This window comes from Pelobates fuscus, chromosome 3, assembly GCF_036172605.1.
Source record: "Pelobates fuscus isolate aPelFus1 chromosome 3, aPelFus1.pri, whole genome shotgun sequence".
In the NCBI taxonomy this organism is placed as follows: domain Eukaryota; kingdom Metazoa; phylum Chordata; class Amphibia; order Anura; family Pelobatidae; genus Pelobates; species Pelobates fuscus.
Window position 1 is genome coordinate 49,208,798 of NC_086319.1, and position 26,744 is coordinate 49,235,541.

A 26,744-nucleotide genomic window follows, 5' to 3' on the forward strand; every position below is an offset into this window, starting at 1 on the left:
TGCCTGGGGTCCCAGGAGGCCACACGTGTTTACAGAAATAATAGTAGATTATAATAAGCAGGTTATCTAAACTTGCCTCTGCTTAAAACAGTATGTCGCTATCGTCTTGCTTAGTGTCTAATTCCTGCGTGTGGGTAAGTTACCGTGTGAAGCTTCTGTGAGTACATTCCAGAGGAAAGCGGTTTGAACATGCATGAGACACTATACGTGTGTTAATTGCATAATCTATATCATCTAACATGTCTAACAGTCTAGATTTTCACTAGTGCAGTTGACCAAATCATTTTTTTAATCTAAATATTGCATTTCAGTTTTCAGTTAATGACAACTCACTCTTTATTGCATAATAACAATATATGTTACAGCTCAGTTATATCTTAATTGTAATCTTGTAGCAATATTTTAAAAAGGCTGGCTACACATTTTGTCTCTGTTTTGTTCTGTATGTCATCTGCTTATTGTCAGATATCCCAATTCTAAAATTGTAAAGTGTTTCAGAATATGTTGTCACTATATAAATACTAATGATATTATTGATAAGTTATTAGCTCTGGATAGAATAAAAAAAAAAACACTGACTAGAAAAATATTGTGTTTTTAATTTTCTTAACTGGAATTTGTCAATTATTTTAATTATTTTGTTATTTTAGTCTTTAACTTATTTGACTATTTTTATTGGTATAACTAAAATATTATGCAACTATTGTGTGAGAATTACTAGCTTCTCTCAAAGTATAGATCACAAAAGTAATACAAACCAACTAAAACTCTAAAACTGTACTAAATATGTTCTTAATGTAGAATTAAATGGAATTTTTTTTTAAATGTTTACTTGTTTTATATATTTAATAAATATGTGTTTGTGAGTTTGGAAAAACACAATTTGATGGTAGAGATCTGCACAGTTCTATCCATCCATTTTTTGATGGTTGCAGTATTAGAGATTTGGTCTTCCACAGAATGAACATTTTGAGTACATAATATAAAAGAACGAAATATCCTAAGAAAGGATATAATGGGGAACAGTATGAGAAAGAAAGGTGAAAAAAGAGGGGGGAGAGGGGGAAGGAAGAAATTATATATCTTTAAAATACATTTAAACGGAAATGGGCCTACAGCACACAATAACATCTAAAAGAGATCATGTATTTCTACGCAGAGTATTTGGACTCTTCTAGACCAGGCATAGGCAACCTTCGGCTCTGCAGATGTTTTGGACTACACCTCCCATGATGCTTTGCCAGCATTATGTGGGCAAGAGCATTATGGGTGATGTAGTCCACAACATCTGGAGAGCCGAAGGTTGCTTATCCCTGTTCTAGACTATCAACTTTGATTGATTATGCAACAACATAGTATTAAACAATGCAAATTTAGAAAAAAAATGTTTAGGCTTTTCTACGATATGTAACATAATACAAAGATGGTCATAATCTACTTAATTATAAACAAGTATATACCCTCACAGTACTGGTTTAGTTGCTGTATAGAAGCCGTGGAAAGCGAGTACAATTATGTAACAAATACAATGGACTTGATAAGTTAGAAGGAATGTTGACATTTCACTCACATTTAATTGAGCCCTAAAGGGACACTCCAAGTATCAAAACAACTTTAGCTAATGTGCTGTATTCATCATGCCCCTGCAGCCTCACTGCAGATTCCCAGCCATTTAGGAGTTAAATCACTTTGTTTATGCAGCCCTAATCAAAATATTTCAGGTCAAGACTCACATGGACTACCTACACCACTATCAAAAAGAGATAAAATGCATTACCTTCCCTTATTGTGCAGTTGTTTTTAATTCAGAATTTATGTCAATAGAGGGAGGGGGAGATAATAGTGGTTGATGGGTAGCAGTTGGTGCACAGATGTGTTGGGGCCCTTTAATGTAATACACAAGATTAAAGCAGCTGAAACTCACAGGAAGTCTGTTACTGCCATCCGCAGGGAGGGCTGTGTAAATCTTTATTAGTGTCTGTGATTAATAGAATGACTTATCAGCATGATGGGGAGAGGATACTCCTTACCACTGTATCCAGCTGCACAAAGCCACAAGGGAAGCTCCAGGGCTCCAAAGCTCCAGGGTTTGTCAGCTATTTGCTCTGTCTCTGATCCTACTCCACAGCTCTCTCATTGGATCAGACTGCAACCGACCGCACACCATGGATCAGGCTGCTCGCACTGGATCAGGCTGCCGCTGGCCGTACACACCGGGTCAGGCTGTCTCTGGCCGCACACACCGAGTCAGGCGGCCGCTGTCCGCGCATACCGTGTCAGGCTGCCACTAGCCTCACACACTGGGTCAGACGGCTGCTGTCTGAATACACGGGGTCAAGCTGCCCCTGTCCGCACAAACCGGGTCAGACTGCCACTGGCCACACACACCGGTTCAGGCTGCTGCTGGCCACACACACCGGTTCAGGCTGCTGCTGGCCACACACACTGGTTCAGGATGATGCTGTGCGCACACACAGGGTCAGGCTGCCACTACCTAGCTAACTTCCCCTGCCAGTTACTTTATTGGCCAAAACAGATCCAGTGATGCAGTAGGAAAAATGGGAAAGATGAGCTGAAACTCCTTGCTCCATGACCACTTTTAAAAGCAGAAGTGGTCTTGGAGGTTGGACTAACTCTTTAAGAAAAGAGCTTTTCTACCTACTAGCTACCTTATTTGTTAACCTTAAATATGGCAATTCCACCTAAGGATAGGAAATTAGGGAGTTATCTAATAAACAGCTAAAAGGTCAAGATTGAAAAAGCGTATCTTTCTTAATTTTGATCTTTCAGCAGTTTATCAGAGTACTCCCTAAATTGGTACTTTTTTTCATTTTGATTTAAGATATAAGTTGTGGTGGCTATTTGTATAATTTTATTTTTAATTTGAATTATTTTTTCTCTTTCTTACGAAGCTCCACGCTGTATAGAAATAAAAAGATAAAATTAGAAAAAACAAAACACTGCTAGTTTCCAGAATAGCAGTGATTCATTCATTACTTAGACACCTGGAGCATATGGGTTTTTAAAAAATCATATGTATTTTTTAAATAAATTCCAAATGCTCCACAAAGAATAAAATAGGATACAGAGCATATGTGTTTAAAAGAAAATGACTTGGTAGCAAATGAGTTAAGCATATATATCAATGAAAACATGCAGGCAATCGCTGTGTGTTCTAGAAGCACAGGCACGTTTACAGTCAATGTACACAGAATAGTCAACCATAATGTGAATGAATACATTTGAAATACTTACAATGTGTGCTTACTAATTCATCTGCACAGCCTGCCTCCACCTGTAGCTAGGTAGGCAGAGAAACATGTAATGAATGGGTGCGTAGGTGTTTAGAGGAGGGGTTGAAAAAAAAAGCAAAAGGAAAAATATTAGGTTTAACTATTTCCTCTGAAGACAGACTGACAACTATTTTAGTGTGGCTACACCAGGTGATCTCCAAGAAAAACATTAGCAATGTTTGCCCTAGGTTACATCTGACCATAATATGTGTGTGTGGGTAGAATATTTGGAATTAAAAAGATTTGTAGACATCCATATGCCATTGAGATCATTGAACACAGTCCCTCGTGTCACGAGCAAGATGTTTTCTAATGCCTATGTCAGTTATAGACCACTACTTTTAATTACTTAAATCTATTTAATTTTTTTTTTTTTTTCAAGAAAAATGTTTTGCAAGGACAACATGAAGCTGATAAAATATGGACCAAAGAAGGATTTTATACCATTGTCATCTTTCTCAGCATCTTTATTATAATCGTGACATGCTTGATGGTAAGTTACAAAACAATTCTTTTCTTTATTCATATTGATTTGCTAAACTATGTTAAAAAATAATGAAAAAAACAAAAGTCAGGTAAATTAATTGATCCCTGTATGTCAACGTGTTAAGATTGTTGCTACTTGGCACACGTTCTCTTTTTCGACACTAGATGCTTATTGGAGCTCTGTGATTCACGATTTGCTTATTTTTATTTTACTTATTTTTTGGGGTATTACTCTTAAAATAAACTAGCGTAATTGAGAGACAAATGTGTATTTGTGCATATGTTCGAGTGCTGCTGTATCATTTAAAGCAGGGCTGCCCAAAAGGTAGATCCCTAGATTTTGAAGAACTACAGCACCCATGATGCTTTTCATGCCTTTAAAATACTTTATTAATGGCAAAGCATCATGGAAGTTTTAGTTTTAAAACATCTGGTGATCTCCCTTTTGGGGACCCCCTGATTTAAAGCTTTTGTACAATGTAGAAAATACAGTATGTAGGCTGTTTTATTAGAGTCCAGTATTTATGTCACTAGGTTTGTATTTTTATCACGGTGGCGGAATATGTTTATAAATAGTATTAGCATTATTTCAATCGATACTATTTAATTCACGTATACTGGTAACCAAACTTATATCAGGTACATTCATAAATATTTTAGTAATTATTCACTACGTTAAAGATAGTTAATTTAAACATGAAAAAAAAAATACAGAATAATAGAAAACTGAGTTTTACTTAATGTAAACTTAATGAAAGATTAACTTTCTTCCTCCTGTTTGAAGTACATCACTTTAGTTCTCTCCAAGATTTGCCAGGAGTAGAAGTTTGCTCTCACTATATTCATTAGACTTTTGAAATTTGGTTAATCTATCGATTCATCCAAAAGAAAAAGAAAAAAGCTTTAGGCAATTCGGGTTTAATCCATGTGACGTTTCGGTTCAGAGAATTATCGTCCATGAAACCTTTTAGGAAAAAGAACTCCGACTCGCCGAACTCGATATTAGGAAACAAAGAAATCAATGTCATTCACTGTCTGTTTCATTTGTTTCGTGATTCAGCCACGCAGTGTTTAGGAGTTCGGAATTGCAAACGAATCGCTGATCGCCCAATATTTGGACATGTCGCTAACCGTTTGAAACCAAATACACAGTACTTTATTTGAAGACTGATATCTATACAGAAATATCAATAATGCTAAGTATGGTTTAATAGGCGGTTCAACATTTCAGATACAAGGCTTGCTAGTGTACGGGTGGTTTAAATATACATATAATGCTGGCTATGATTTAAAAGGTGATTGAAAGCTTTTTACAAACTATAAAAATTAATAACTGACCAATATGTTCCATGAAGTCAAACAGTATATCCTCACTAAACGTCTAAAGAAAACATTCAAATTGGAGATTATCATTACCCCCAATTACTAGGAAGTAATATTTGCTCCACCTATAAGGCAGGGTGTACTGGGTCATATTACTCCATTAATGACAAATGACTTAGCAGGACTGTCATGACATAAGTGCATTTGTCTAACTTCTTATCATGAAAGAGTTATCAAAACAGAGGGGTGTAATTAGAGTCCTCATTCCTTCAAACATTGTGTTTTGTGAATGGGCAGCCAAACGGAGGTGCCTCTGGGTTATGTTACGCTAGGCTTCTTTTGCAATAAGAATGAGAAATGTGACAATGTGACAATGGTAAAAGAGCTCTACAAGGTCATATATTTATTGATTCCTTCAATTACTTTTATTTTAGCATATGCATAGTTTTCATTTGTCATATTATGCCAACTGAAATTGTTTAATCTATTTAATTTTGAATTCCCTTGTCAATACGTAAAACAGGATACAAAAAAACTCACTAGAATATATGATCTAAATGTGACCTTAATTAAATCTACCTTTTTATTAAAATCATTTTACTGTACCTGTCTTTACAAAAATTTTCAGTAACATTCAAAGAACAAGGTGAACGAACTGGAGCTATTTTCTTAGAATTTGAAAGACCTTTGACACTATTAATCAAAATTTTGTAGTAAACTCAAAACCTTAAGAGTAGGTGAGCCCTTGACAAACAGGTTTTGCACTTACTATCAGACAACCCATTATGTGTTTGTTGCTTACAATATTCCCCACCTCTTCTGTTTTTGTGTCATCCATCCCCTTCTGTTCTCCTCATTGTTACGTTATCTACCCCTCAGTTTGCAAAGATCGGATTATACACGTACTGTGCAAGTTATTTTCTGCACAAATAAGCAAACATACCAAACATGCATTTGGCATTATAGTATCATTTCGAAAATATAGCTTCCCAAAAATAAACAGTTTTGACATTCAGACAAAACTGGATAAGTTATGTATTGCCCAAATTACCAATTTATTACACTCAGTAATTCCCAGTTAAATGTAAAAAAAAAAATACAGGTTAAGGAAAAATACGGTTTTACATTTTACAAAGCTATTTAAAAGCACATATATTTAGTAAATATTGGGATTTGGTTACACCATATGGCCATACCTTGTTAAGCCTACGTCACCGTACCCCAATATCATTGGGAATTATGCAAATTTTAGCATGGGAGATAAACCTGCTAACTGCCATAACAATGTTATTAGATATACATGCACAATACAATACATTAGATAGGTTACATATTTAAAACCCATTTATAAAAAATAGTTTTTGGTTTTTTTTTCTTCTTGTTTTGGGAATATGGGGGAATAGGGAATAAAGAGTAGTGAGGGGAGCTGGAGTGAGTGTAGTGTGTGTAGTGTGGAACCTTTCTAGACAAATGGTTGTAAACCAGACAAGAAATATCAAGGGTGTTTCTGGTTCCAGCGTAAGACTTCCTTTTATTTATGTATGTATTAGCAGTTTCATGGATATCGGCATTGTACATCGTCTTAGTAAAATATATTTATTAGCATTTCGAGTTCTTTAAACTTTTTGTTTTCAGACATGTACCTGCCTTATATTATTTTTGCTGATGCTTCCATAATTCAGGCCTTGCCTGCCATATGACTTGTGTAATTAGTTCTTGGGTGCAAGGCATTGTCACTGTTTTCCCATTTCGTGCTATAAGTAATTTAGCTGCCGTAATAATATGTAGAGTTAACATTCGTGTCTTTTTTGTCATTTTTGGCCAGTTCAGGTTTAGCAGGACTACTTCAGGCTTGAAGACTAATTTCATTTCTGTTATTTGGTATATTACATTGATTACATTGAATACATCTTTCCAGAATTTGTTTATGGGTGCACATTTCCACCATGTATGAATCAGATTGCCTTCATTAACATTACATTACATTAAACTTAACATGCTAAAGAACTAACTCTTCTGGAGTAGAGTTTTGATTGCAAAGTTGGCCGGCCCACCAAGGACAGAACATGCAATTTTACATGAAGAACCTCTCAATTTCCACGTGGGTTGCCCCTGAGCCAGTGGCCCAAATACTTTTGATGACCTGTTCTTCTTTATGAGTCCTACCAATGTCTTGCTTCACAGGGTGCTGTGAAGTTGGAAGGTATGGGATAGAAAAGAGGGACATTGGAATTTGGGCCCAAAATACAGACTGCCCCTCTTATATAGGCTCACTTGGAAAGTACATTGCAATGTTTGTGCTCAGGAAAGCTGGACCTGCACATACAGCTACCCAGAAGAGATAAGTAGTTAAGTAGACACATCGACTCACCAGATGAGGACTCTTAATGCATACCAAAATATTTATTTTGATTAACTAAGATTAAATTATAATTGTATTTGGTATTTACAGCACCACTGCTAAAAAAAAATGCATGATCTGGGTGTGCCCCACATTCCCCAATTCCTTTTTTCTCTGTTTATTTGAAATTTATTTTGGGTTGAGCACCCCACCTCTCCACTCAAAGTGCCCCTTTGGAGGTGACCACAGGAAAGTATAAATATGAGGAGAGTCTCTGAAAGCAGTTTAAATAGTAATTATTGTCATTATATGTTTTGGGGTAAAACTCTTAAATGACACCCAAGGCACCACAACCACCACAACAACTAACACAAGGCAATCCCCTGTCCCTGTTTTTCTTTCACGCAAATGCTTACAATTGCTACAAGCATAATTCAGACAGACATTTTGTGAGAGAGCTTGCGCTGAAGCTGCATACACGCGTGTTTGTCTGGTTGAGCAAGTGATTTGTACAGCTCTATTTGCAAAACTGGTGGAATCTCTTCCAGGTCTGGGAGAACTACTTTGCTGTTTCTTCCAAGAACAATTTTAAAGTTGAGGTCTAGAAGTCTTTTCTATGTTTTTTATATTCCTGTCTGTATATTTTGAATGCATCATCTAGATATTTTATTGCAGAATCTGGATTATATCAAGACTGGAGCATCCCTTTAATAACCTAGAAATACATTTCGCAATCTTGTAGTCCTGTGGATTGTACAGTGACTAAGGTTATAGCAGAATGTTGGATAATTTTTGACAGTTCACAGAACTCTAGCATCTTGTGCCTAAAGATATTTAGCTCTGGCACATTGCATTAGCTACTTCATTGAAAGACAATACCACGCAGAAAGCACATTCACGGGGCGAAACACATGTTTTGACAGATGCACAGAAGGATGTGTTCATAACAATATTTGCTCAGGTGTAAAAAATATAGAGCAGTTACAAATGCTTCTGTCTCCTCCTCCTCCCCCACCTTTTGTGCCGAGTGGTTGTGAGTTCTGTAAATTCCTATGTTTCGTTTTGTGTTTAGTGAATGAGTTACACTGCAAAATATAATGAAGGACAGTTAGTGACACATTGTTTGTGACAATACAAGATGGAGATCCATTAATCCCCCTGGCAGATTAGATCACACAGATATTTCATGGCCAAACTATAGTAAAGAGCAGATATAGCTAACTAATGAAGATCTATCAATGACTGGCAACTCCCATTATGCTCAGGAAAGTCGATTGTCTGAGCACGATGACAGTAACGGATGGTATATGCAATACACAGTAAGAAACGAATCAGGTAGTCAAAAAATAGCTATTTAAGAAAAACTGCTTCTTAATATTTTATCCCTCTCTGTCTCCATAGCAAAATAAATGCTTAAATATCGTCCCACGTTTGAACGTATATAAGAAGAGTGTCATCATTTTTAATAAGATGGGTTAACAATTTAAGTTGAATGTAGCTTGCAAATAGGCACACAAAGGGTAACATATGTAAAACTCATATGTAAAATCCTCGAGTCCAATTCCCTGCTCGACCCACTTCAGTCTGGTTTCCGCGCTCAGCACTCTGTGGAAACAGCTCTGACCAAAGTATCAAACGATCAAAATCTCATGGTCACTACTCTATCCTAATTCTCCTTGACCTTTCCGCTGCTTTTGATACTGTTGATTATCAACAGCTTCTTCTCATCCTCCGTAATCTCGGTCTACGAGATATTGCTCCCTCCTGGTGCTCCTCCTACCTCCCCCAGTGCTCTTTTAGTGTTTCTTTCTCTGGCTATGCCTCTTCCTACCAACCTCTCTATGTTGGTGTCCCCCAATGTTCTTGGTCCCCTACTGTTCTCGATCTATACTGCCTCCCTTGGTATACTCATCAGCTCCTTTGGATTTCAATATCACTTCTATGCGGATGACACGCAAATCTGCCCTTCCCTGATCTCTCCCAGCCCCTCTTGACTAGTGTCTCTGACTGCCTCTCTGCTATTTATAACTGGATGGCTACCCACTTTCAAAACAGAACTTCTGGTCTTTCCTCCCTCAAGTGTTGCTACTCCCATTTCTGTCTCCCTCCACGTTAATGGTGCTACCATCAGCTCCACCACATAGGCTCGTTAGCTAGGTGTTCTCTTTGACTCCGACCTCTCCTTCACCCCTCATGTTCAGTTGATTGCCAAATCCTGCCGCTTCCATCTCAAAAACATTGCGCGCATTCGCCCCTACTTAAGGATGCGGCTAAGGTGCTGGTTCATGCCACTGTCCGCCTTGACTACTGCAATCCACCTATCAGTGGTCTTACGTGCTCCCAACTTGCCCCATTGCGGTCTATAATTAATGCGGCGGCGAGGCTCATCTTCCTGTCCCATGCCTCACCCCTCTGTCAGTCCCTGCATTGGCTTCCCATAAGATATAGGGCTTTTTTTCTTTGTTGCCATGTTTTGTTTTATGATTGTACCATTCTGTTATAACCTACAGTTGAATATGAATCCCATAAGAAATGCAAGAAATGTGTTTTGCCTGCTCACTCATGTTTCCTTTAAAAATGGTCCATATATTACCAATTCTCCAAGGGTATGCAAACTTTTGAGCACAGCTGTAAATAGAGATAGTAAAGTTATAATCTGTGTATAATACAAGAATTGGAGATATGTTGAATGCACTGTGCGGCTAAGCGCTAATACAGCACCATATGAGGGACCCTCCATTCATACTGTGTTCATAAAAGACCTGTAACATAATACAGGCCTTCATAATATTGCCATTTTAATTGATGTCTGGACTGTCAGAGTTAAAAAGCACCGGCATTCTAACTCCCATCATTCTCAGCAAAGGAGATCCCCACTGATGGTGTTAGGTTGTAGGAGTAATTAAAATAGCCCCTTTGTATCAGACCAGCAATTTCCCCAGGGCTGGCTCACCTCGTGCTCCTACATGTGTATTCAGCACGTGATGAAAAATATCACAAGAAAGAGATTCCAAAGGAAGAAACTCGTTATAAAGAAACTAGGTCTCTTATATAAAGAGAATGTCACTTTCCACCTGTCTATTTCTAGAACACAGGAGAGAATGTATCAGGACCAAAAAGGTTAAAAAACACGCTTCTAAATATAGAAAACCCAGTTATGTATTGTCAATAGGGAAGATGATTTGGATAGACTGAATACTTTTCTCACAGTGATTATAGTGCAGTGGGCGTTTTGTTTTTTAAATGCACAATGGAAGCAGAGCTCAAGGATTTGCTTCCCACCTATATACAGAAATACACTGGCAACGTCACACCATTTCATTTTGTAATAAAGCTGTAACAGCCCACAATTCTTTTTATTATGTATTCAGAAAAACAATGACTTGATTTATTACAATTTTAAACAAATAATATATCAATATTAGAAGTAAGTGGAAAAACTGAAATATTAACAAATATTAACAAAATAATTTTTTTCTTAGTGGAGATTTTTTTCCCCCTATGCATCCAATATAATACCTTCTACCGTTTCTGGTACTTTGTGGGCCATGGGTCAAAATGAAATCTGCAATTATTGTGTCTCTGTATTGTATTGCCAACTTGGCAAATAGGGCTTAACCATTACAGTTCCCTGTTTAAATCCATGATTGGGGAAATAATTCTAATCACATTGTGTGCCAGAAGTTCTTAATTGAAACTTTGCCTGTATTCTGACAAACTGTATCATACACAAATCAGCTTCCGCAGTCTCGGTTTCTAAAGCTCGAGTACCTGGTTTGCTGATTACACAAGAGTCTCTTGGGATATCTCTTTTATTTTATTGAATTATTTATTCTTCTGTTTCTTTAGACGTACAATGTCCCTCTTCTTGATAGGTGGCAAATTTAGGTGAATCTGCTTACCAGGCCCCCTGCCTTTCAACCAATCCACAAACATGCATGTAGGTCCATCCATTTATCTTAATTTCAGCCTTCTATGATGCTTTAGAAAACTGTGAAGAAACAAATACAAATATAACAATTCAACCTGTGGCACCAGTGCATTGTGAAAAAAACAATTAATTAACTTAACTTATAGGTACACAGCCTCCCAAGGTTACCTCCCAGATGGTAACCGACCAAAATAGATATACAACACGGAAAATTTAGAGATTCCGCTAATGTACCTAAAACAAGGATATGACATCAATGCAATATTGCCTGAAACAAAAAAAAGAAATAGGTTTTGCTTGGCACCAGACAAGCCTGTGACATTCCTGGACTTGGTCACTAGTGTTTCAAGCTCCAATTATTTATCGTGTTAATGTTACATCTTGTAATGTGTCTCCTTTTTTCTGTTATACCATCAGTACTGATTCATGCAAATACCCTTATTTCTGTGTATTGCCCAGGTTCCTGACCATGCTATACATTATTTCCTTACTCTCTGTATGAACTCCTCTGTGTTATTTACTAATTATATGGATCATAGTCTGGCAGTGGTGGAGCTAATTCAAAGAGGGTCCTGATGCAATCTTTTTGGGCACTCCTCTAGCACAAGGATGGCCTAAATGTAGATCCTCATCTGTCGTACAAGTCCCACAATGGTTTGGCAGCTGATGATCTACCATTATCTTATTTTTTCAGAGTTGTGTTTAGCATTGAGCAGTGTCTGTGTGTTTGAATGTAAGCATGTTTTTGTATGGAGTATGTGTGTGTCAATGTTGGCGTTTGAATGCAAGCGTGAATTTGTGTGTAGTGTATACACTGCCACACACACTGAAACACATGCACATAAAGATACACAGATACACACTGACACACATGCAAATATACTGACACAGATAAACACAGAGATACACACACTGAAACACAGATACAAACACAGACACATCGACACACACAGCTACGCACAGTTACACATACAGACCCACACACTGACACAGATACACACACACTGACACTTATTTATACACTGACACATAGATACACACAGACACAGATATACAAACAGGCACTCAGATACACACATAGACACACAGATACACACACATACACACGCTGACACACAGTTACACACACAGATAAACACACTGACACATAATGACATACACACACAGATAGTCTCACTGATACTCAGGTACAGAGACACTCAGACACTGAAACAAACACACACACACACACACAAGATACACACACAGACACAAATGCAAATACATACACTGACACACACACATAGACACACAGATATACACACTGACACACACAGACACACACTGATACACAGTTACACACACAGACACATAGATACACACCGTTACATACACTGACACATAGAGTGTACTCTACTGGCTGTGGCTGCTGGAAGTCAGAGTCTGACTCTCCCAGTTTGCACCACTTCCTCTCTTCTTTTATCCCATGCCTCCTCCCTCTCATGCGGCTTCGTGTGTTAGCTGGGGGGAGTGACCAATACTTGCTTCCTCCAAGCACTGCCATTTTTAAAGGCAGAAAAGACACATGCAAAAAAATGAATAAGGACCAGCGCTTATTCACTAAATGTCTAATATATCACCATATGCAAAAGACTATTGCAATATTAGCTGCTGTACATTCATGTGATACCTTCTAATGTCACAGACACAATATACAAAAAATCAAAAGAGAATGTAGCGCTTATTTATAAATAAATAAATAATATATCACCTTTGAGAAATTGAGGAGTGTATCTTTTGGATGTCAAATTATGCTGATATCTACAAAGAGACAATCTCACATAGTATAGACCATATATGGTTAAATAAAAACGAAAATTGTAATATGTATTATGAACTCACAAACAGAGAGCTGTGGACCCAGCTCTGGTATGAATCACTTCTGGGTCCGTTTAGGCGACCCACCCCTATTCCTGGAAAAAAGATTTTCTTTTATCCTACAGGGGAGAATAGAAGCACAAACGATTGCGCAGTATTGTTTGTATAATTCTTGGTGTACAAATTCCCTTAAGGACATTGCTACCTTTTTTAATTTGTTATATATTATTATTAATAAATTCAGTTTTTATTTTCTCATCTTATCCTGGTTCCCGGATTCATCTTCTTTCACAAGGAGGGAGTGCAGTCCTAAAATCTGCACAATACTTTGGAATTGAGTCATTTATATTGTTCCAGTTTTGTAAGTACCCATTTGGGAATTTGTTTTATACACCAAGAATTATACAAACAATACTGCGCAATCGTTTGTGCTTCTATTCTCCCCTGTAGGATAAAAGAAAATATTTTTTCCGGGAATAGGGGGGGGGGGGGGCCGCCTAAACGGACCCAGAAGTGATGCATACCAGAGCTGGGTCCAGAGCTCTCTGTTTGTGAGTTCATAATACATATTACAATTTTCGTTTTTATTTAACCATATATGGTCTATACTATGTGAGATTGTCTCTTTGTAGATATCAGAAAAGATACATGCCCATTGGGTGGCCCTTAGTGCGCGTGCTACCCGATGGGCCCCCTAAGCATATGGGCCCCGCATTGGCTGCACCGTAGTTCCGCCGCTGTAGTCTGGACACTGTTAGAACTCTACAGCTTATTAGACTAAATATTTTCTTCTAACAGAGAAAATTGCTATTGTATACTGCCCACTCTAACATCAGTCTGATATAGAAAAAAATCTGACTCAAATCCCTGTAAAAGGGACACTATAGTCACCAGAACAACTACAGCTTTTTGCAGTAAACATTGTTTTTTGTTTTTAAAGAAAATGCAGTGTTTACATTACAGCCTAAGGATACCTCTACTGGCCACTCCTAAGATGGCTACTAGAGGGCCTTCTTGGGGCAGTGTGACTCCGCTATCTCAGAAAACATTCTCTGTCCTTCTTCCTCACCCAAGTGCTTTAGCTGAAGTAAATCCATGTGCAACTAAATATGCTATTGTAAATATCGTAAGTTGTTCCAATTCTTGATTATCTCAGAATGTAGTTCGTTTTCACAATTTTTCGGTTCTGAAGAATTTTGGTCAGAAATATAGATAAATCTGCAAATTTAGTAGTAAGTGGTTTACAGGAAGACCAGAGGTTTGATTTAATAACAGTATTTGTAAGTGACATGTGTCGGATGCAGTGCAATATGTACTTACTGCTGCTCATCACTTACTGAATGGACATTGGACTTTATAAAGCTATAAAAAACTAATATAACAATGCAAAGGCCAATAAAGGTTTATGCCATCATAAGACCTTGGTCGGGACAAAATTAAATGCCTTATGCATTTATTATTACTGAGAATGTATACACCACCTGCCAATCTTTAATGAGAAAGATAATTCATGGCGACAGCAAAAAATGCCATTGCTCCATAAATGGTTAACAAGTATGTATAGGAAGTATCACCAGCAATACATAGTCCATATTCACTGTGTCATATTTGGCATACCCTAGAGCAGGCAGCCTTTTAGCAGCACTGTACCGATATAGGATTGCGATGTCCCGTAGCGTGCCGGTCCTATTTTTTTAAATTGAGGTGTGTATGCTGCCGTATTCTGCTTGTGTTATTTTTACTGTAATTGCTTTGTATTGTTGTATTTGTGCGTATATGAGCTATTATATTGTATATGTTCATTAGTAGTTTATGGTATCGTGTATGATACATATGAATGTGGGCTGTGTATGGGGGCTGCTTGTGGAATTGTGTGTGTCCATGGAAATGCCACATTGTGTGTTTGGTAGTGTGTGTATGTGTGGGGCTGTTTGTGGTATTGCATGTGAGATGCTGCATGTGGGGTTGTGTGCATGTATGTGGATTGTTAGCGGGTTACGTTATGTGCGGATTGTGTGTATGTTTGTTTGTGGGCTGTTCGTATTATTATATGAGGGGAGGGTTATTGTGCATTTCTGTGTAAATCTAGCAGTGTGGGTGGCTTCCATGGGTTCAGTGGGGACCAGGCTGGCCAGGTACAGGTGAAGGGCAGGAGCTGCAATATCCGCTGTGGGCTGCTCTACCACAGTGTGGATTCCCATTCACAAGTGCTAGGAGGAAGTGACCTGAGATCATTTACTCTATGTGCTGCAATGCATAAATTGAGGATTTACCTTCACCACCTTTTCATATTAGCAGATATCTGAAGTTTCACTGGGACTCCTGTTTGGCTGCAGCAGCCTTGAGTGCCGTGTAAAGACACCTTGAGTGCCGTGCATGGCACTAGTGCCGTAGGTTGCCTACCCCTGCCCTAGAGCAAGCATGTCCAACACACTGCCCGCATGCGGGCCTGAACCGGGCTCCCGGGCGGCGAGAGAGCCCATTACCTACTGAACTCTTTTTGCACAGCTTCCATGCAGTGAGCCATGAGCTGGAATATGACATCATCTCAGCATTGGCATCAATGTGTGTTTGTATATATATATATATATATATATAATGGCACAAACGGACACATACAAACACAGACCTATACACACAATCACATACATACATACACAGACACACATACACACGCACACAACCATATATATATGTGTATATATATATATATATATATATGTGGTTGTGTGTGTGTGCGTGTGCGTGTGCATGTGTATGTGTGTCTGTGTATGTATGTATGTATGTGATAGTGTGTATAGGTCTGTGATTGTATGTGTCTGTTTGTGGGTCTGTGATTGTGTTCGTGTATGTCTGTGATTATGTGAAATTATTTGTGTCTATATGTCTGTAATGTTGTGTAGAGGTGTGTGGTTGTATGTGCAGTTGCATAAACAGAAGCAAAAGTGATTTAACATCTAAATGACAGAGAATTCAGCAGTGAGACTGCAGGGGCAATCTGCTTCATTAACCTAAGTTGTTTTGGTGATTATAGTGACTATAGTGTTAAATACTTTGTTATTAAAGGAACACTAACGTACCATAACCACTACAGCCCTCTGTTGTGGTTATGGAAACAGTGTCCTGAGGCCACGCCATCGGAAAGTATTACTACAGTTTTAGTACAGTTTTACAAATTATCTTAATCTACGGGGGTCCGAGCTTACAGGAGAAACCAGGTAGATGAATAAAAATGTAAACACTTGATTAAGTTTAACCAATTTTAGGCTCTGTATTTATTTTATCAAACTAACTTACAGTCGTTCTCCTAAAATAGGATATAAAATTATTTTTCTAGCAACAGATTACATGTTTTTACACTTTCTTATTCCCTAATCCTCCGTGCCATTCCACAAAATGTTAGCTTTGCTCTTTCTTAAACAGTTTTAAACATTTAAATGATGGACTTATCATATTAGTAAGCTTAAACAATTGTGCCATTATATATAAGCTCTTAACTGAGTGTTTTATAAAACCAGCTATGTACTGGACATCTCTGAGCATGCTTTAAATAATAATTAAAAAAAAAATGTAAAAAAGGAAAGCTTAAAAAGGAAAAAATGAAACCTCCCGCGGCACGAATTACAGAGCTTTTTCTGAATACACTGCTTTGATTTTTTTTTATTTTTTTTGTATGTATGTATGTGTTTGCTTTGCTTTGTTTATACAGTAGGAGGAGAAAATTGTAGATACTCTTTACTTTCTATCTCCATAGGTTCTCTACAGAATAAAAGAAAAGATTCAGTTTTCATTGAGACAGGACAAAAAAAAACAAGAGATACACCTGTCGCCTCTCCCGGTTCAGCCTACACAGTCAGAAGCAAAGTGTTTGAGCAGTATGGTTCAACATGAGCATCCCCACAAACCTGTAAATGTTGTTGTAGACCCTCAGTGTCAAGGCACCTTTGAGATTAGACTTCCTGTTTCTGCCGGACCATCTCCATTTAAAATGAAACCTGTGGGCCTGCAAGAAAGGTAATTCTTTCATACACCTCTATCCATACCTTGTTTAATGCATTGTTTTAATGATGCTAAAAGTTGTGTTATCATGAATTAGCAGTCATTACATCACATGTTTCCTCATATTATTAATGCTTCAACATTGACTTAAGTTGATCTTGACCAGTTGCTGTAGAGTAGTTGTTAGGGTTTTCATATCTCCTGTGTTTTCCTGGACAAACATGTTTTCATCGTGTTAACTCGCAGCATGTAGTATGTAGACTTTATATGCTGCAGGATTCCTGGCTAACTTATCACCTGATATTATCTGTAGTTAACTTCTATATACTACAGGGCAGCACCTTTCATATGCCCATCAGTTTGTATACGTGATATGTGTTCTAGAAAACATGGTAGGTATGGAGTCCCTATTTCCATGAGACTTATTTATTGTGTTATCAAGTTATTATTGGAGAACATGTTATTATTTATGTTGTTTTGTCTATAAGGTGTATTTATCTAGACATCTTCAGTAGTTGGGAAAGTATTGGAAGCCATGTTAAAGGATAGGATTGTTGAACGTCTAAAATCACATGGATTTCAAGATCAGAGACAACATGGGTTTACTTCAGGGAGATCATGCCAAACTAATCTTATTGATTTTTTTTGATTGGGTTACTAAAATAATAGATCAGGGTGGTGCAGTAGACATTGCTTACCTAGATTTCAGTAAGGCTTTTGACACTGTTGTACATAGAAGGCTTATCAATAAACTGCAATCTTTAAGTTTGGATTCCAATATTGTTGAATGGGTTAGGCAGTGGCTAAACGACAGGCAACAGAGGATTGTAGTCAATGGAGTATATTCAAAGCAAGGTTTAGTTACCAGTGGGGTACCTCAGGGATCTGTACTTGGACCCATTCTCTTTAATATTTTTATTAGTGATATTGCAGAAGGTGATATATCAGGAAGTATTACTTTTCTGAGAAGGTAGTGGATGAATGGAATAGCCTTCCAACTGAAGTGGTAGAGGTTAACACAGTGAGGGAGTTTAAGCATGTGTGGGATAGGCATAAGGCTATCCTAACTATAAGATAAGGCCAGGGACTCATTAAAAGTATTTAGAAAATTTGGCAGACTAGATGGGCCGAATGGTTCTTATCTGCCGTCACACTCTATGTTTCTATGTTTCTAAGTATGTAAGAGTCAAATTAGTTAATTTATTGGAGGAGGTAAATACATGCTTAGCGCATAAAATTAGTTATGCTCAGAAGTTTATTTTACTTGGTTCTCCACTTACAACACATATGTAGCTATTGGCATCAGTGCTGGCCCTGGGTTTTCATTAACAATGGGTGAAAACATTATGGTAGTGGTTATTAAATAGCCACAGTGAGAAATGTGTTGCCATAATGCTGCCGTTTCTGTAAAAAAACAAAACTTTTGTACCCAATATCAAACTAGGTGAGTGACTCGTCTATTTTATCTTATTGAAGTGGTCTGCGTGCAGTGTCCCTGTCAGTTTAACCCTGTAAGGTAAACATTGCAGTTTCAGAGAAATTACAATGTTTACATTGCAGGATTGGTCCACCTCCACTAGAGGTGCTTAACTCCTTGAGGCATGAGATGTACTTATGATTTGCATGAGGATGTCTAATGTCTTTTAATTCCCGGTAGTAAAACAACGATTCAATGCTTTCCTATGGGGAAGCTTTAATATGTGCACTGCATTTCTTGCGCATGCACATTAAGTTCCCCCATCAGCCTAACTTTGCGGGAGGAGGAGACCTATCCAGTGCAGAGGGAGTCTCCGCGCTGGAATTAAGGTAAATTAACAAGTGTTCTTAGGGTTTTTATTCACTGTGGGGTCGACAACTACACAAATAAGGACATTATTGTTTTCATTTAAGACAGGCGTAGCTTGAGAAACTATAGCAGAGAATGTATCTCATAGTTTCATAGAATACATTTAAAGGGACACCATAGTAACCAGAACAACTACAGCTTAATGTAGTTGTTCTGGTGAGTATAATCATTACATGCAGGCATTTTCATGCAAACACAGCCTTTTCAAAGAACAGGCAGTGTTTACATTGCCCCTAGGGACACCTCCAAGTGGCCACTCCTCAGATGGCAACTGGAGGTGCTTCCTGGCTCAGTGCTGCACAGTAGGCAGCTCTGCCGTTCAGCGTTTCTGATGATGTCACCAAGGGTGCGGAGCTAGCGCCAGTGGACCCGCGTAGCGCTGGAAATTAGGTGAGTTTTTAATGTTTTTAAGGAGGTTAAGGGGGAGGCAAGCCACCTTAATGGTGGGTTTTGCACTGTAGGGTCAGGAATACATGTTTGTGTTCCTGACCCTATAGTGTTCCTTTAACACCAGGCCATTATCTTTAAGAACCTAGAAATGTTTTTTTTCTTTATCAGCAGTCAAAACATAATGCTGAAAATAGCATGTTTCTTTGAATCTCTACTGTATACATTTATTTTCATTTTTTTATGTACTCTGTCCCCAGCACACCTTTGCCCATCTTTTACGATTAAAATTTTAAAGCTCATAACTATTTACTTATCTTTTTTCCAGCACAGTCCTTGCAGCCACCTGATCTGCCTCCTTTTTAAATCAGCAAGCACGCTGATATCTTCCTTCTTCCCATCCAATCCAATGCACTCATAGAGAAGCATTGTGGGCATGTTTAGCAAAGCCATAATCCACCAATCAGGGGCGAAACCACTGCATGTGCAATGCCACTTGGGCCCAACAGAGTCCATGGGCCCACTTATGGCCTTAGTGGAGGGAAAGCATTGAGGCCCCCAGCAGAGGTCAGATGAGTTGAAAGCACTCCTATGTTTCTTTATTGCTACAGTTGTGCTCAAACGTTTGCATGTCCTTGGAGAATTGGTAATATATGTACCATTTTTAAAGAAAACATGAGTGAGCAGGCAAAACACATTTCTTATATTTCTTCTGGGATTCATATTGAACTGTAGGTTATAACAGAATGGCACAGTCATGAAACAAAAGATGGCAACAAAGAAAAAAATAAATGACCTTGCATGAACCACACGTTTTGAGATCTAAGTGGTAAGTGGTAGTGGGTGCAAAACAAATCTTGCACCAGGGCCCACTGTTCATTAATTTCTCTACTGCCTCCAACCAAATATTTCTCATACGGAATCAGTGAATCCAACGCTTCTCTATGATAACGGTCAGTATTGCTCTGCATTACGTAAGGAAACAAACACCAAGAACCAAGCCAGTTCTCAGAGCAGAAGCACAGTCTAGTGGCTGTCAGGTTCAGTTTAAAAGCCAATAAGGGTGTGTCTAGCAATGTAAACATTTCTGTATATCTATGAAGTGGTCTGGATGCTGACATCATCCCTTTAACATTTTTTTTTAAATAAATAGGATTAAGAATTAGAAACTGGGAACAACAACATTTTATTGTTTTGGCCACTTTTTCATCTGGTTTTTTTTTTGCAACGTGATTCCCTGTTGATGATTTACTTTTACTGGGTTATTCACTAAAGGGAGAATTTAATGTGAATTCAAAGTGGATATTAAATTTAAAGACAAAATAGTCCAACTGGAAACAAGTCAGACCAATTGTAGCTCAACCTAACTTACCTGCTGCTCAGTGGAAAAAAAAAAAAATATATATATATATATACATGTTTTTTTTTAAAAAAAAATTAAGTTTCATTGAATTAAATAAACTTTTCAAAAAATGAGAAGTGTAAATTTGATGACAGTTGTCCTTTAAATAGGGACAAGGTGAGACAATTAAAGGGCAACTCACCTCAACACTACTTCACTACTTTTTAATATTATGATCCTTTCATTAGACTTTGAAAGTAATTATGTGGATTATGTGTTAAATTAAGTATATGCAAAAAAATACAAACGGAAAAACTCATCCCTATCTCTAGTAGATGACAGGGCCATATACAAGCACCTTGGATCAGAGTGAAAACCTCTATATAGTCTCTATGGTCTTCCCTGCTTCAGTGACACCATCGCACCAACACAGTCACACAGTTCTCCTTTAAAGGACCACTCTAGGCACCCAGACCACTTCAGCTTAATGAAGTGGTCTGGGTGCCAGGTACCTCTAGGATTAACCCTTTTTTTTTATAAACATAGCAGTTTCAGAGAAACTGCTATGTTTATAATGAGGGTTAATCCAGCCTCCAAATCCTCTAGTGGCTGTCTCATTGACAGCCGCTAGAGGCGCTTGCGTGCTTCTCACTGTGAAAATCACAGTGAGAGCACGCAAGCGTCCATAGGAAAGCATTGTAAATGCTTTCCTATGCGACCGGCTGAATGCGAGCGCGGCTCCTGCCGCGCATGCGCATTCAGCCGATGACGTCGCGATCAAGATGGAGAGGAGGAGGAAAGCTCCCCGCCCGGCGCTGGAAAAAGAGGTAAGTTTAACCCCTTCCTCTCTCCAGAGCCCGGCGGGAGGGGGTCCCTGAGGGTGGGGGCACCCTCAGGGTACTCTAGTGCCAGGAAAACGAGTATGTTTTCCTGGCACTAGAGTGGTCCTTTAAGCTCTGCATTATGGGGTGCCTAAGAATAACTCGCACAATCTTTGCGCACACTAATGCCCCTAATTATTACCAGAATGTGACCCCCATTTAAAAAGGTGGAAGTCTTTTCTTACAAATTGCCCCATTAAAGCTCTCTGTTTTATAACATGTCAGTGTCTATTCACAATTAATGGACCAGGGCAATTCCCACCATGGAGTTAATTTTACTGGATAAACACTTTCCTTATTATATAACGTCATCGTTAACAGCTCAGCTACAGGGAACCATCAAAATAAAACAACACGTAACATATCGATTATGTAAATGTCACTTATATAAGACCTGCAGCATAATATCCGCATTGTTCACTTTGTAACACACATACTAAGCCGTCCATTTTCTCCGCTAGACTACCAGTGGGAACAATTATGTTAAAGTGCTCAGAAGTAAAAAAAAAATACATTTTTAATGTAGCCTGTATTCTCCAAAACTTGTGCTAAATTCTGTTGCTATGGTAACCTCACTTTAGTTATCTCTACAGACCATTTTTTTCAAAGAGAATAGCTCAAATTGTGTGGTTTGGCAGTATACTGCAGAGCTGGGAACTCACCCATTCCCTCATAAAGCCTTGTTATCTAAATTAGCGTCCAATACTCAGCCTGCTGCACTGCCACTTTCAAAAAATTTGTATGATGTCAAATCAGGCCAGCCGTGTGATTTAAACCTTTTGCATGAATTTATACTTACGGTGCATGGTTTCAAAGGTTCTCATTTTATTTTCATGATTGGGCATTAACAATCTTTGCAGAATTTCTGTATTATCGATAGATATTTATCAATCGGGAAAAGAGTGTAAAAAAAAATAGTATTGTTTTTAAAAATAATTTACACAAACTAACTGCAGCAGAAGCATCAAGTATACCCCATGAAAATTACCTGCTGCAACCCAAAAGGGAATCATATTGAACATTACCAAATGTTTTAGGCCATTATTGAGATGAGGCCTGTGTCCCACTGACACAGGTTATATTTGCTGGTGTCCCACTTCTGGGGACATCAGACTAAGCCATCATCACAAAAGGTGTGCTTTATGAACATCATTATAAACAGATTAAAGAGAAGGCCAGAACCCCGTGGCACTCCACTTACCACTTTTTTTTTTTAATTTGTAAATTTTCCATTTACAACAAATCTCTGCATTCTACCTGTAAGCTACCATTCTATCCAAGAACACAATTTTTCATATAAACCAAATTATATTAGTTTAAATATAACATGTGTGTAGAACTGTATCAAATGCCTTAGCAACATCCAAGTAGATCACATCCACTGGATCAACCTGATCTTTACTTTTACTAACATAGACTAACTAACATAGAACAAATTAAGTTTGTTTGTCATGACCTGACTTTGATAAAGCCATGTTGATTCCCTGAACAGCCCTTTAAATAATTTCCCAAATAGAGATGTTAAGCTCACTGGTCTGTATTTTCCATGTTGAGCTTTTGAACCCTTTTCAAATATAGGCACCACATCTGCTTTTCTTCAATCATCTGGTACTATTCCTATAAGAATAGAACCCTTAAAAATTGAAAGAAGTGGTATGGGTATTTCTGCACTAAGCTCCCTAAGTACACGTGGGTGAATGCCATCTGGGCTTGTAGCTTTGTTTGCATTAGCTATATTGAATTTCTAAAGCACTTTATCCTGTGTTAACCAATCACTAGTTTGCTGTAAGGCTTTTGTAACAGGGATTTGCAAATCTTCAGCCGTATATTGTTCTTCCCTAAATACTGGAGAAAAAATGTATTGATCATTTCTGTCCTGATCCTCCATGAGCTTTTCATGTTCCACTTTAGCCCATCTAATCGCCATTTTGCAAGCCCTATTGGCAAGCTTTGGCAATATTTGGCACAGGATGAAACTGACCTCTCTTATTTAAATGTTTTGAATGCCCTTTTCTTATCTCTTATTATTATAGTTTTTTATGCTTTTTTTTTTTCAAATCCAAATACTATCTAAAATATTTATATGATCTCAGAATTGACTGAACGTTGCTTCTAGTGAATATCTAGTAACAATTTGAGGTCCAGTTGCAGGATTTTCCCTGCAGTCTGAAGGAAGTTTTGTAGGTTAATTTATTACTGTCGGGAATTCAAAGTGAACTTCAAATTTAAGGCCAAAATATCTCAACGGGAAAAGTTCTTCAAGTTAGCTGTGCTTCCAGTTCGGCTTCCTTGGCCTTAAATTTAAAATTTACTGTCAATTCACTTTGTTGTGCAAATTTGATGTAGACATCACATGTCTTTGCCATCTGTGCAAGAAGTCACCTTTCCTTCACAGTTTTCCATGATAAGTTATAATGTACCATCATGACTGCTCAGTGCGGTTTAGTATTAAACAGGTTAAAAGATATGGCAAAGCACCTCCCTAGCTTAAAAAAAAAGAAAGTGGCTAAAATTAGAAAGTGGATGATTAAAACACTGTTGTCAAATTTGTTGAAATATCTCAAATATGTCAAATGATCATTGCGCCATCTAGTGTTACTTTGTATTTTAAAAAAATATTACATTTCAAAGCAATTGCAAAAAATTCTATTTTTTTACAAAGCAACTTAGGTCTTCAAATTCTCATGATTTAATAAAACGGGATAAAACACTACTACAATCAATATAATATGGCAGTGTCTTTGCAAACTGCTCTGGTAAAGACCAGGTATGTGTATTACATGTTTGAAGTCCTAGAGTAACATGAGTCAGTGCATAGTCATTTTTATTCATTGCCTCTATAGTTGAGACTGATCACACTGGCCATATCTCCATTCTGTGTACAGCTATCCATGGCTAGTGTGTGGTCACTCATTCAAAGGGCATTTTCTTTTCACTGGTTGCTATGGGGGACAGCACATATGCATTGGCGGACACTCAAATGACGTGAAGAGGGTAGACTTTTGAGCACCAATCCAGAAGCAGTTTAAGAAGAGCATCTCCACCAGACAGCCTCCCATCAATTGTGGCCACTACTCTTGCAACAACTAGTGCTCCAAGTCTGCTCATCTGGTTGATCAGTAAGGAAATGTCTTGGTCACGGTATCATATCAGTTGTTGCAATACTGCGGTGTAAAAGCAAAAATATAAGCTGGTGATGCTGATAAAATGGTACAAATTGTATGAAAGTCTGTAGTTTTGGGACATTACACTATTTCCATTAGATCACATTAAAAAAAAAAACAGGTATTAAAAGAAAACTCAGTTGAAATAGTTTTTTTCTTTAAATTTAATCAATATAGTGAATTTAATCCTCAATAGCGTCAGTGGCCACCACCTTTACCTACCTCCCTTGTGGAAGGTATGGTATCAGAAGTGTCTCATAGTATAGACAAGATGCATTGAGAAAGAGTGTTACCTGAAACGTCTGTTGTATTCTGACTTGGTCCTTCATTGAAACTCTCTAGCACTGTTGGTGCATTCTATATTCAGTTGTGCTTCCTTAATTTATTTTTAATTTTCTATATTTACTGCTACAGTGGGGGGTATATGCAGCACTGGAGGGATTTTTTCTGTTTAGCATTTCTGAAGGTACTGTAGTAACCCATACCTCTATTTTATAATAAATGTCTACTTCTATTTTATGGAGAATTAAAGGATCACTATAGGGTCAGGAACACAAACATTTATTCCTGACCCTATAGTGTTAAAACCACCATCTAGCCCCCTGGGCCCATCATGCCTCTATAAATATAGCAAATTCTTACTGTATTCACGTCAGACGCTGTAACTCTGCATGCTGTTTGCCTCAAAAAAACAAGCAGTCTGCTGACGTCATCAGAAGTGGTAGCCTGATCCAATCACAACGCTTCCCCATAGGATTGGCTGAGACTGACAAAGAGGCAGATCAGGGGCAGAGCCAGCATGATTCAAACACAGCCCTGGCCAATCAGCATCTCCTCATAGAGATACATTGAATCAATGAATCTCTATGAGGAAAGTTCAGTGTCTGCATGCAGAGGGAGGAGATACTGAATGTTTGGTTGCATTTTAGGCAGCCATGACCCAGGAAGGATCTCTAACAGCTATCTGAGGAGTGGCCAGTGAAGTTATCACTAGGCTGTAATGAAAACACTGCATTTTGAAAAGAGAGTGTTTACAGCAAAAAGCCTTAAGGTAATGATTCTACACACCAGAACAAATTCAATAAGCTGTAGTTGTTCTGGTGACTATAGTGTCCCTTTAAGGTCACAAAGCTTATTAAAACTGCTACATTTCTCCATCATTTTAGTTTATTCTAGATTTTTGGGCATAGGTGGGATTCTAATAGTACAGAACAATGTAGAGGTTTATTCACTGAACTAGGAATTGGGGAGAATTGATAAATGATACACCAAAATGTATTGCCATTCCCCGATTTTGGTCTAAAATGTGTAGATCTCTTGCCAGTTCTTCACAATTCCCTATTAAGTGTCAAAATTACAATACAATCTGATTATTACCAATATTTTGTAATGTTGTTCCCAGATTGCAAGCTCTATGTTCACATTTTCACTGTAATATTGAAAGGTGCTGCAGAATATTTTGGCAGTGTATTTTATAGTTCTCTCTGATGAGTTCCATTTGAGCTACCTCAATATGCGTGTTTGCATGCAAACACCGGTCTTGATTTCCTGGCATGGGCTTCCCAACCTTCATTAACCGAGAAACTACCAATTCCCTACTGTGGTAACCATAACATCTTGGTACAATTTAACATTGACTCAACCTTTTGTCTGAGTGCTACACCCTCGAGACCATAAAGTCTCTAGCCTACACAACCAATCCATATGATTTGTTTTTATTTCGTAATGTTTGTTGTTGTGACTAGCAACACAAGCCGTCCTACACCCTGTAAAGATATATCCTATTGTGTTTGGTTATAGGATGCTCTCCACACTGCTGTATATTATTTAATTGTAGGCCATTTTTTTTTCCACTGAAGCATTGACCTTGAGGAACTTTTAAACATTTGCCCCT

General features: G+C 38.0%; 1 protein-coding gene across 2 annotated transcripts in view; it reads left to right on the forward strand.

Annotated features, from left to right (window-relative positions):
- Positions 1–26,744, forward strand: part of PTPRR (protein tyrosine phosphatase receptor type R) — a 177,852-nt gene that overhangs the window by 76,385 nt on the left and 74,723 nt on the right. For both annotated transcript variants that reach the window (XM_063447011.1, XM_063447012.1), the window contains 2 exons: positions 3,676–3,786; positions 16,986–17,245. In XM_063447011.1, coding sequence (XP_063303081.1) covers positions 3,676–3,786; positions 16,986–17,245 — 371 coding nt within the window. The remainder of the gene's footprint in view (positions 1–3,675; positions 3,787–16,985; positions 17,246–26,744) is intronic.